This window comes from Pieris rapae, chromosome 14, assembly GCF_905147795.1.
Source record: "Pieris rapae chromosome 14, ilPieRapa1.1, whole genome shotgun sequence".
Classification (NCBI taxonomy): domain Eukaryota; kingdom Metazoa; phylum Arthropoda; class Insecta; order Lepidoptera; family Pieridae; genus Pieris; species Pieris rapae.
The window spans coordinates 3559554-3571794 of record NC_059522.1 but is presented as its reverse complement, the minus strand read 5'-3'; the positions used below and the strand labels follow the sequence as shown (position 1 = coordinate 3571794).

The window sequence follows — 12241 nt, the reverse complement described above, 5'->3', positions numbered from 1 at the left end:
CTTTCGTATACACCAACTTGTAACTTAGTCTCAATGCCTGGCTTAAAGTTATTTCTGTAGGCCGGCTGAAAGTTTATTATTGTCAACAATCGCCCCTTGTTCGATTAGTCACGATCGTGCAAACTGGTGCTGTTTTAATGTAAATTACTGTATTCTTTATATTGTGTTGTAAAGATCACGAGCTAGTACCGCGGTAGAATACTAATATTATCTGTTCTTGGAATGCGTGGTATTAAGGATCACTTTCCTGGAACCACATTTATGTTTGGGTGTTGACAGTTTTAATATTTTTTTTGTATTCTGGTGACGAACATGTTATTTTCTATATCGTTGAAGGAATCTTGTACCGATCTTTTTCCATATATACTGATTTGTTTAGGAAACTTTGTCTTTATTGAGAACCCTAATTAAGGGCTATTATTTGTACGAAGACTGATACAAAACTGTTTTATATAAGTTATTATAGCACTATTACAATCATAATAATAACTTTAACCCCATCATTAAATAGTTGCAGCTGTGAGACAATCGAATATCTGACAATTGACATTCTGAATTGAATGACTTTAAGGCCTAGATGATTGTATTATTTGCGTCAGTGCAATACTGACAGCTTTAATGATATAATTGAATCGTTATATACCGCCAGTTGCTATCAACATGATGGTGATTAATGCTATGTAGTTTGGAATTAATTGTATATCTGTTTTGTACTTCGGAATGTAAGTTTTGTTGGTTTATAAATGTAAACCGTTTCTCTTACTGTTCTTGTGTCATGGACTTAGCAGAGATTATTCTAAAGCATTTCAGACATAGAGGTAATTTTATAATTTCTATTTCGTTTCTTTGTTATTAATAATTTGTCAAAGATATCGCGGTACTATCCATTTTTCGGTGTTAAATGTCTTATGTACAATTTCGGTGAAAAGTTTCTTGCCAGTTCTTCTTGCTCGCTCTACGCAACGTTACGTTCGCAAGTCAAGGACTGGTAGTAAATGTAAATTTACAATTAATATAATTTTTTTGACGTTCATTCGACGACCTACTTATATGAATAAAGATATTTTCTTGTTGTTGTTAAATTAATATTACAACGAATTACTTATAGTGGTACAATAACAAGTTTCATTTTAATGTTAAGATTTTAAAAATAAGTTGTAAACCATACGTTGCATCTTCGGAAGTGACAATCGTTAACGCATTATTTATTTTCATCCGGAGATCTCACGTTAATTAAGCGTTTAAAATTTACATACTTATCGTGTTCATTGGTTAAAACTGGCTATCTTATGTGAATTAGTTTTCATCATCTTATCATCTATGAATATCAAATGCAAGAAATATAGTACCAAAGTAGTGCGTGCCCAAAGGAGCCCAATGTCGCGATGGCAATATAATAATAATAAAAGCCGCTTATATCAAAATGTTGAATTTACTATGAATTTAATATAATGTTTTCTTCGTGTTACTCAATATCCTTACTACCTTCAGTACCATTGCTCGAAACCCCTTCACGGGTAAATGCCTCCACCAGTCATGCCGAGATACTTATTTGAAATTATAGGCTGATCACCTTAGATAATTCTGACGTTCTCTAGAAACGCCAATATGTAAGGTATATTTAATTTTCTGCCTGTATTTATATAAAATTACTGACTTTTACTTAATATAATATTTTGACTTTTACATCATATACTAAGCGAAGTACAACAGACATTCGGTATATTTTTGGATTTAACAATCATATTTCTTTTTTAATTGAGAGGTAGGTTTTTGTTATTGGAAGGAAAAAACATTGATGCACAGCCGAGGTTTTAACGACTAGGGTTGATATTTAGATTATTATTTTATTAGTATCAAAAGCATCTTAATCATGTCAAATTACTTTGTTTTTTAAACATATAAAAGGTAAAATAAATGACTAGTGCGACGTTTGGAAATCCCTGCCAATATTGCTATCGACCGTTGAATAAATTAGATTAAATGTTTTTATATTATTCTTCCCAAGGTCCTTGTATCCTCTCATATATGCTACAACATTCGTTATTTAAGAGACATTTATTGTTATAGCACACATTAAAATAGCAATTAAATACATATCAATATAATGTGGTATTTTGCATGTAATTGGGGTTTTAATTGCCTGATTAATGAAAGTATTAAGGTATTAGTATATTTTAAGCTATCGTAAAATTTATTTCAAAAATACCTAAATTAATTTATTAAAGTCCGCATTTATTAAATAACATTACATACAAGTTAAACTATTCACTTAAATTCCAAAGCTAATATCGTAACAAATAAGAAACCAAGTATCTATATTACGTGTGTAAACTATATTATATTCAACATTTCAAGGAGGCCTAATATTCTGACGTCGAATAGTGTAGATGCAAAGACGAGATAAGCCACTTTGTGTTACATATCATAATTCAGTTGAATTATATTCATATGATACATGTAGTTCATAATAGCCTTGATCTTGTCCGTTTTAATACAGCGTAGGTTGATCATCTTACATTACAATTCTTTGCGGTTTTATGATTGTTATTACGTAAATACAGCTTTGTTTTAGCTAATTATAAATGTATTGAAATCGGTTAATACAGTTAAATGTTTATCGAATCAGAAGTCTAATGGGTAATTAAATTCAAGTACACGGGTGTGGTTTGGAAGTGTAATTAATTTTATTTAAATTTTTGTACTTGGTTAAAAAAAGCTATGGGTAAGACGTCTCATAATATGTATTAATGTTGACTGAAGGCTGTAATAGCCGCTGATTGCTGATTTTTATAAAAAAATCTTTGTATAAATTTACTCAAAGCGGCTCGACTGTAACCAAGGAAGAGCGGACATTTTCGGATAGCTATTTCTGCTAATTTGTTTTGATTATCCATTCAATATGATTTTTTTTGTAACGTCTCAAACCCACCATATCCAAATAGAAACGTAAATTTCTAGAAGAGAACTAATTTCTTGTATTTTTTAAAATACTTTTTAGTATAATTCTGGTTACAATAACATCAAGTATTTCGATTCGGGAAGCGAACGTAACATATGTTTTTTTTTTATATATTCCATCAATATCATCAGTAATATATTCCATCAGCGTTTTAGATGTATCAAGAACTGGTATTAATTTAAATGATACTTACACATAAGTATAATCTAGTGTAATTAAAGAGTTAAATTACGTTAATTGTTAAGTTACTAAACAGTTCTTAACTATAAAGTTTTTAGTTTTTATTTTCATACTGTGATTTAATTGTCTCCGTGACAGTGGTCCAGCATTAAGTGTGGGTATAATTTTTGTTTGGAATACAAAAAAAACTTGTCTGCAAATTTTCAATGATTAAGTTAAAGTACTTTAAAATTCGCCACGAGTTTTGATATTATTTAAATTTGACTGACGCTTATAATTTACTTCTAAGAAATTTCCTTACTGATTTAATGATCTATAGTGTCGATCATAACATGATTATCAACTCTTCAAGCGGAGTAGTCACGATTTACAGACTGATGCATGGCAGCTCCTATTGAGACTTGCATAATTGTATACTGTTGTAATAAATTAAATTAACGTACTAGCGACAGAAATAAACCAATTCTTATATGTAGTGTATGTATCTGAATAAATTTCTTTAATTGATACTGTCAAATATTTCGCAACCATATATATGTGGATTAGAGAGTTTAATTAATGTAAAAATGTAATATATGAATGTCTTACATATATCATGTAGTCTTAACTCTTAATACGATGTTTTATTTAAAATTTGCAATTAACTTTTCAAGACCAAAAATGCGACAGTTTAATTTGTTAATTTTATAAATTTTTAGTATTCGTGCCACTTCAATAGTCAATAAATATGTCAAATATGCTGTCAGTATCAAGATTATTTCGAGTAACTGTACAAAATACATATATATTCATATAAAAATATTAATTGAAACAGCAGCGGTGTATCTTTGTGCCCCCTACTGAGCGACACGACACATATCGTGATTAAGCTATTGAAACAAACCAACTAGAATACAAATTACTTCTTCAAAGTAAATACAGTAATACTAGGAACCTCCCGGTGAGATCTATGTAGGGGAATTTTATATATTGTTGTATAATAATAATAATAATAAAAGCCCTTTATTCGCTGACCATTTAGCTTAAATGGTATTCTTATCAAACAGTAATATTCTTAAATCTAATTATATAGCGAAAATAATAATTTATTCTCAACCGCTTTGGTCAGGTTGTCTGTCGACAAACGCAGTTGTTACATGTGATTAAATAGGTTTTAGTCATATCTATTCGCGAAATTCTATAGGGAAATTCAGTATTTAGGACTGTTTTGTTTAGAAATATTTACTTTTTTGTTCACAATCCTTGAAAGGCGGCAATGGGTCTGACGTTTTTTTGTGCTAGCTAAGAAGCGAACTATTTTGAACTGCGTACTATTGTTATTGTTTTATTAAAGTGGTTTTAAATGTTCCCGTCATAATCAATATTTGCGATGGCCATAGCGATATCGTTGTTCAAACAAAGTAATAAATAGCTACAAAAATAAAATCAGAACACATTGATAATATTGTTTCGAAATCAGGTAATGTTTTGCCAAACATGAATACCGAAGAAAGTAGGAACTCATTCCCACGGTCAGGTTACTGATAACGAGAAATCAAATATTGATAACACGATAACACCCACTTGCTAAGGTGATAGATAAAAAATTGAATCGAAATGTTATCTCCTATTTCCACAGAAATTGAGATTTACTGACAAATTGTTGATTTTCCATAATTTGACTTTGGCAAATTTTAAATGAAAGAAAAAAAATAATTTGACTTAATCATATACATAATCCCTTTAATAAAAATGGACCCATTTCAGCTATAAGTTGCTCTAACTGATTTTCATTGGACCCATACTTTTTTGGAGTGACAGCTATAACTCAGTGTAGTCAACATAGTATTCAGTGGAATACACTTAACAAAACCAAACTGTTAACAATTAAAGTAAAAACATACATTTAAAAACCATAATTCATATGAGAAATAAAGTTATTCTAACCGTAAAACCAGAATAGAAAATTAAAACACAAACAAATATAGAACATCAAGTGTGAGATAATGCACCTAAATTCTCAACACAGTCGACTGTACCAATAGATAACTTTACATTTTATTTTGAGGTGTACTACTACATTAGATTTCGCGACTAGATGACAGGTTGTTCCAGCATATAGTTGCATTGTATATTTTCATGACTGAAATATAATCAGAAACACACTTGAAGTTTCTGAAAATATACATAAATAATTATCTAACTGCTAAATGTATACGTTTGAGACAATATAATTCATTGAATGCGGAGAGACATGTTTAGTCATGCTAATCCAATGTCATTTATATTTTAACGAATAATATTGAACTAGTATTTTTATTACTGTAATACGGATTTCATGTTATTATTGCATAAGTGACATTTAAAGTCAGCTGCCGAACTACACCGTCTAATAAATTCGTTATTGCGCAGTGGACTACAACTGTCATGACATGATCAGATCTATATAAAATGAACTTTAACCCCATAAAATGCCAATGAACCATTTAAATCTCTGTGTGGGAATTGTGAAATAGAAGATTTAACAATGTTTCAAATACAAGGACCGTTTGAACAGTCCCTGCGAGGTGGTGATGAACTGTCACCAAATGGAACCAAGACGTTAGCTGCCTTAGCTAAAATTCACAAGCATTGTACGGGAAAAGCGCATGCCCACGGCTGTGGCGATCACAAGCATAACCCGCTTGTAAAATCTGATTCCAACACAAGCATTCAATCACGAAAATCGTTACGAAACGACTGTGTCATAGAAATACAAGAATCGAGGAATGGCAACGGTAATTTAGCCAAAAACGGTAACAATAACTCTTACACAAAGAGTTTCAGTAACAGTACAAGCTCATATGACGGGCATAGCGATACCGATTCCGAAAATACATTTAAAACGCGCACTGAAACTAAAGCTGATCCATGTGAACGGCTTTTCACACAAAACACAAAGGCATCCTTAATGAAAACAGCCCGTATGCGCTACGCTGAAGATCCTGTTTTAGCTTTGCATGACGAAGTTGACGGTGAGAAATGGAAAAATACTTTTAATAGAACCCCTTCTAGAGGTAGCATCAGGAAATCGTCAGCTGTGACTATTGAAGAAGTAAAGTCTGAGGGCTTGCGCAACGACGATGATCTATCCCCTGTTGGTATTGACGAAAAAAAGAAAGTAGAAAATAAGTCACCACTTGTGCGAAAAGGTTCCGGTAGAATGATAAATGGTAAGAATATTAATGGCGCGAAGCCTCCATGGCGTGGTACATCCAAAAATGGAAACCAAAATGAACCATTTATACGGACGGGATCACTGCGTGGGAGCATCAGGAAGAAAAAGCCAGACGGAGTTCCTTGGCGAAGGCTTTACGACCTTGCCATGTGGAGACGTTATGGAGTGAGCTTTGCTGCTAAAGGGGCTGACTCCGAACGTGCTCTTTTGCGTCCGTGGGCCGAGTTTTCATCACACCCTCAACCTGAATACGTGGTAAGTAGTAATCTAAATAAGGGAATAATCGTCCTCTCAAATTGGCAACTGTATTAGATATGCTATCGATTGCACGACTACAGATAACTCGATGTGGTGGCAGCTAGTCACGCTAATGCCTCGGCTAGCGGTCCAGTTTAAGTTAATTGAATTTTATTGTAACTGGGATTATGGACAAAGGGGCTACGTGTTTAAATATCGACTGTTGAAATAGTGTAAGTAATCTTATCTCTCTAAGCAAGGTGACCAACCTATGTTTACTTACAGATTGTTGTCACATGCACGTATAGGAATTAGGAAATCGCTATGGAGATACAGCTAGAACTGGTTCTAGCGTAATCTATTATAAAAGTAAAAATATTTTTAAGGGTGTTCTACAGGGTAATCTACAAATAATTACTTCTTTTTCCAAGTTAATTTTGAGATACTATTGTTAATTAATTATACTAAAATATACGTTATTAAACATATATTGAACGCAGTTCTGGTTGTAAACACGAAATATTTTGTGTGATACAAAAACTATATTTGCAAGTATTAACACAGACTAAAAAGTTCCATACCTACAGTTAAAAATCTATTTACGTTTTACATAGAGTTCAGTGTGAGAAAAATGTTACTTTTTCTGTAAATTATTTTTTTATTTAAAATTCGCAAAGTCGTAAAGGTAACCTCAAATACACATTAACATTGTAAAGATTACAAAATCGCCAATGTCAGTAAGTTACAAGGCGATTACATAAGCCGGGCCTAGACACGAATACTAATGATTTGCAGATCAAACACGCTCCTGATGCAAAGAGTAGGCGTTTGATTTGCCATTTACAATAAATATGTCATAAGAAGCAAAGTAGCTTTAGTGTAAAGTTGTATAGTTACATGAAACTTAGAATCATAAACATTTTTTTAATACAGTTGCTCAAAAAGTGGCATATTGCAGGGAGGTATAGCGTTCGGAAAGTGGGCTATTACACACTCGTGCTTTTTCTTTGCCATTCCCGCACTCGTGCGTTTTCTTTGCCAACTGTCAAAACAATGTGTATTAAAAAGAAAAAACCAACCACGAAGGTTTTATTAAAAAGATTCATAGAAGTTTTTATGATATAATTTCTAAATATTATAATAATTGGATTCAATAAGTTCGGTTAGGTTTCTTTTCATTTCATATCAAATAAAAAAATATTAAAAAGAATTTTATAATATATGCAAATACGTATTTTTAAAAAGTTTACTAATAATTGGATTCAATAAGTTAGGTTAGGTTTATTTTATTTCATATCAATAAAAAAAATATTAAAAAGAAAAAACTAACCATGAAGTTTTTATATTTATTAAATATTTTAAAAAGAAGCTACTATTTGTTTCAATATCAGATTTAATGATTGTACTCAATGAGTTAGATTTGGTTTTCTTTCAATAAAAATAGTCTACTGAAGAATTGGCTGTATGGGCCAAGTTTCCTTTGCCTACCCAGAATGGGTGAAGAAAAGAAAAAACAAGCTTTGCTCATATTCTTTGCGGTTGGCGCCATTTTCCGAAAATGTTCTTTCGAGTTGAGTTATTTGTTGCACAAAATGAGTAATTTCGACGATATTTTATTTGAATGAATACCACCCGAACTCAGTATAATTGCACAAAATTGCTTCGGAGAACAATTTACCGGAAACATATCACATATCTACATGCAATGAATTTATTCCGTAGAGAGAAGAGAAAAAAGTAAATAGTTTAATTAAATTGCTTAATTTTTTCGCAACTGTATTAAAAATAGTCGTTCAGTACACGTGCGGTACCGTCATTGCAACTTGTCCCGACTGTCAACTATTAATACAACTATAAATTCGTCGGAACTCGTTGCAATGACAGGCTTTCCGCACTTGTAATGAAATATACTATTTAAAGGAATAGTGGTATAGTGGGAGTCTGACTCATTGATTCTGTAAACTATGTACCCAAAAAATTTTGTTACAAGTGAAAATCTATTTTTTTTAAATATGTCATTGTCATTGACTACGGAAAGGGAAATTTTGCCCGTGCTTGCTCCAAAGATGTTTAAGAGTCAACAATAATTTAGGGCATGTCCTGTATATCGACGATAAGCATCGAGCATTAGGTTTTGTTTTATAATACGCGACAGAGTCTAAGTTTTAAAATAAAATACGTGTTCCAAATTCAAATTCAATGTAAAAAAAATATGTAACAGTACTTATTTATGGTTATACTATGTTTGTAATCGTTGATCAATTTTCCGGTAATTTTGTTATACTATATTCCATATTAGCACCTAAAAAATAAATAATTACATTAAAAACTACCAAACTGAAAAAAAATCTACTTCACGCAAATAATCATTTTAGATCCTAGCAATAGCGGCGACTTTATATTATGTGTATAAAACACATATAAACAGGAAAGCACTGATGATTCTTATATCTAAGAAAGTACATTTTTTTAGTACGTACATACGTAATTATATCTACGTAATTACTTCCTCTTGAATGAATCGTTCTAATGATGAAATCTACATTAACATTTCGTAGTTTAAAGAATCAACTCTCGTTTTGCATGAGATAAGGGCTGGTTTAAGAGCTACGCCATACCTATACGAGAGATACATTCTACTAACACGTTTATATCTGGTTTGAATTTTAATAATATAAATAATATAATTGCTTGCATATAAAATAAATCGCAATAGACGTGGAGTATATGTCAATGATATTATAATATTGATGTATAATCGCAATGTCGCATAATGCTTTATTAATCCAAATAATTGAGCTCCTACTTTTGAATTGTATTGATATGAAGTTCAGCTCCTTAAATAATATAATAGTAATCATTGTAGATTTCCTTAGTTGCTTGGAAAATCAATGTGCTTGGCGAAGGGTAGGTACTAATGTTCCAGAAAAAGACAAAATTCAATATGCATATATGAACCTGTTGAAAAGTCTCCACGGCTGCGTTAAAATTCCAATTTACTTTAAGAAATAGAGCTCTTTTTATAATGCTACAGTGATCTCTGTAATCTCTGTTTCGTGATCTTTTTTTGCAACAGACGATTAAATGACCAGATTTTTGCCTGACAAACGCTCGATGTTGGATCTATCACAATGTTTTGTTTCACAGCGAGTATTACCTATGCACATGGAAAAACGCATAGCTGTGATTCGCACTCACGAACACAAGGTTGGGAGGTACACTAAATTTAAAAATCAGCTGGATCCTGAGATTATAGCAAAAACTTACTTACATTTAATATACTTTATCTACGAACTTTCATTTATACAAAAAAGTTACGAAATATAAATGCTAGAAAAATTAATAATAATTATGTAATAAATCTCTTTATACGTTTTCTTATTCCATAATAAACAGTATTTAAGGTTAGCTATAAAGTGTCCATTTCGCGAAAGTCAGTTTAAATTCAGATTACATCTGTTCGGTGTGTTTGATCTCTGGCTTATTAATTCTAAAGCAACCTTATCATAGACATCTAAACAGTAAACCCTTTAGTAATTGCATTAGTAAAATATTGTACTATTATCAGCGTGTTATTCTACACTAATGATGCTAAGAGTAATAATCGTATACACTAAGTATGTGTAAAATTATTAATATTATACTAAGAGTATATAACGCGCGGTTAATTTTAAATTTTCACCAGATAGACTTATACTTGAAAAGGCCGTGGAAAGGTTTTATTATTTATCTTATAAATAAATATAGAAAATAGTGCGGAAAACATACATATAGTATGATAGTATAGATTATGAGAAAATTAATTTGAAAATTACTCGCTTCAGATAACGTAGAAATTAAAATGTTTTTGTTAATTTTTGGTTTAGTTGTATGTTAGTACATATTATATAGTAATTAATTATACTCGCATATAAAATCGTTATTGCCAATCATAGAAGTATCACAATTTTGTAATCGTTAACACACATCATTATCGTAAAGTTAGCATACGCGCAATAATAATTTTAATTTAACTTATACTTATTGTGAAAAATAATCGAAATTATAATAAAATCGCCACCATTTTTTAAATGTATAAATGTAATGTACCCGAAATTATAAATGTGTGTGAATAATGCAAAAACAAACAAAACATTTCTGGGCCTTAAATTTCTGTATGTGGTCAGGGGCCTGTGACTGACAGAAGTTCATTTTTGGCAAAGTCGCGATTCGAAAACGACCTCAGGGTTGAGAGACGTACGCCATTACGCCAACACTGCTCTGAATATTGTAAAAATATATAGTAAAGTGATGCGTCCATTTCGTTATTAGGTGCCCAAAAATATTGCCATTTACCAGTCATTTGAATACTTAAATTACGACATAATAATTGGATAATGTTCATCTGTTAATAAAATGTTAAAAAGTAAAAGTTACCGTAACTAGGATGCAATTGATGAATCTGATATTTCCTTAACTACATTCAAACATTGCGGTTTCGTGTTTGTAGTTCACAGTTCCTAATGACAATATTCAAGGTGTATCTGTAAATGGATTCTATGTCAAATATAATTATACAACTGTCACCGCATCCCATATAATTAGACATAACCATGATATATACAAATAATATGTATAGATGCATAATCCATGCTCTTGAATCTTGATGAGATAAACGTATGTAATTTATTATGTTGCAACTCGCAACTGTGTACAGGCTGTAATAATTGTTATTTAAGTATTAAAAAAATGCATTTACTAATTATTTCAATTGTTAAACATGTCAAATAAAATTAATATTAAGATCGAGTAAGAGATTTTTATCGTATACTAAATAAATAATTAAATAATTTACCGAGCGCAGTTTTAATTGAATCATTTTATCCGTCTCTATAACTCATATCGTTACAAATTTAATATTATTGTAGGTAGAAGAAAATCAAAGTATTGATAAATAACTATCAGATAAATTAATCTATTTAAACCTCGTCGGGCTCAATTCATCCATTGCAATTGGTATTATGTTTCTAGAATTTATGTAGGAATGCTTACAAATCAAATGATCAGATTTTATGCACTCTAGATTTTCAAAGGCGGTATCCGATGGAATGTCTAATCCAAAACCAGATAATCAAATTTCATTGTAATGCTAATAAAACGTTCGAATCGGTACGTTTAATAATTCGACACAGTTTAATAGTCACCCTAATTCCTACCAATCCCTATTTGTCAGAGCAGGTATTATTTGCAACTATGTAAAGCTCAAGCCGGTAACTAACAACCTACGCGTTGAGTTTCGAAAGCACTGCGCATACGCATTATTTGTCTCGCCTTTTAGCGTGGAGAGCTTTTTAAGTTTTAGGTTCGCAATTTAAATTTTTTTTATGATATGCATAGTGATTCATTGTTTAATGGTAGCTTTATTTTTAATGGTACGAACTAATATAAGATTTGCATTTATAATTAATTTTTTCGAAGTTCTCGTAAGTTCATTGTTCGGCTAGTAACAAAAACAGCACATCCTTGAAATATAAAGAGAAGTAAATCATAAGTGCAGCATCTAAGAATTAATTGCGACTCAGATAGTAGCAATATAAGATGTTTATTTTAGGATCGAGTGGAGTAATCGAAATCTAAGTGCATAAGTGCGTTTCCGAATTTAATTCAGAAAGCAAATGTAAGGAAAT

At 31.2% G+C, this 12241-nt stretch overlaps 1 protein-coding gene across 2 annotated transcripts in view; it reads left to right on the top strand.

Moving 5' to 3' along the window:
• The window catches only part of LOC111004321 (unconventional myosin-XVIIIa), a 136667-nt gene that overhangs the window by 30185 nt on the left and 94241 nt on the right, over positions 1-12241 (top strand). The window contains exon 2 of one of the 2 annotated variants that reach the window (XM_022275316.2): positions 5534-6593. The exons of the other annotated variant lie outside the window; for it this stretch is intronic. Within the exon in view, the coding sequence (XP_022131008.2) occupies positions 5649-6593 (945 nt within the window). The 5' untranslated portion in view covers positions 5534-5648. The remainder of the gene's footprint in view (positions 1-5533; positions 6594-12241) is intronic. 2 annotated transcript variants of the gene reach the window in all.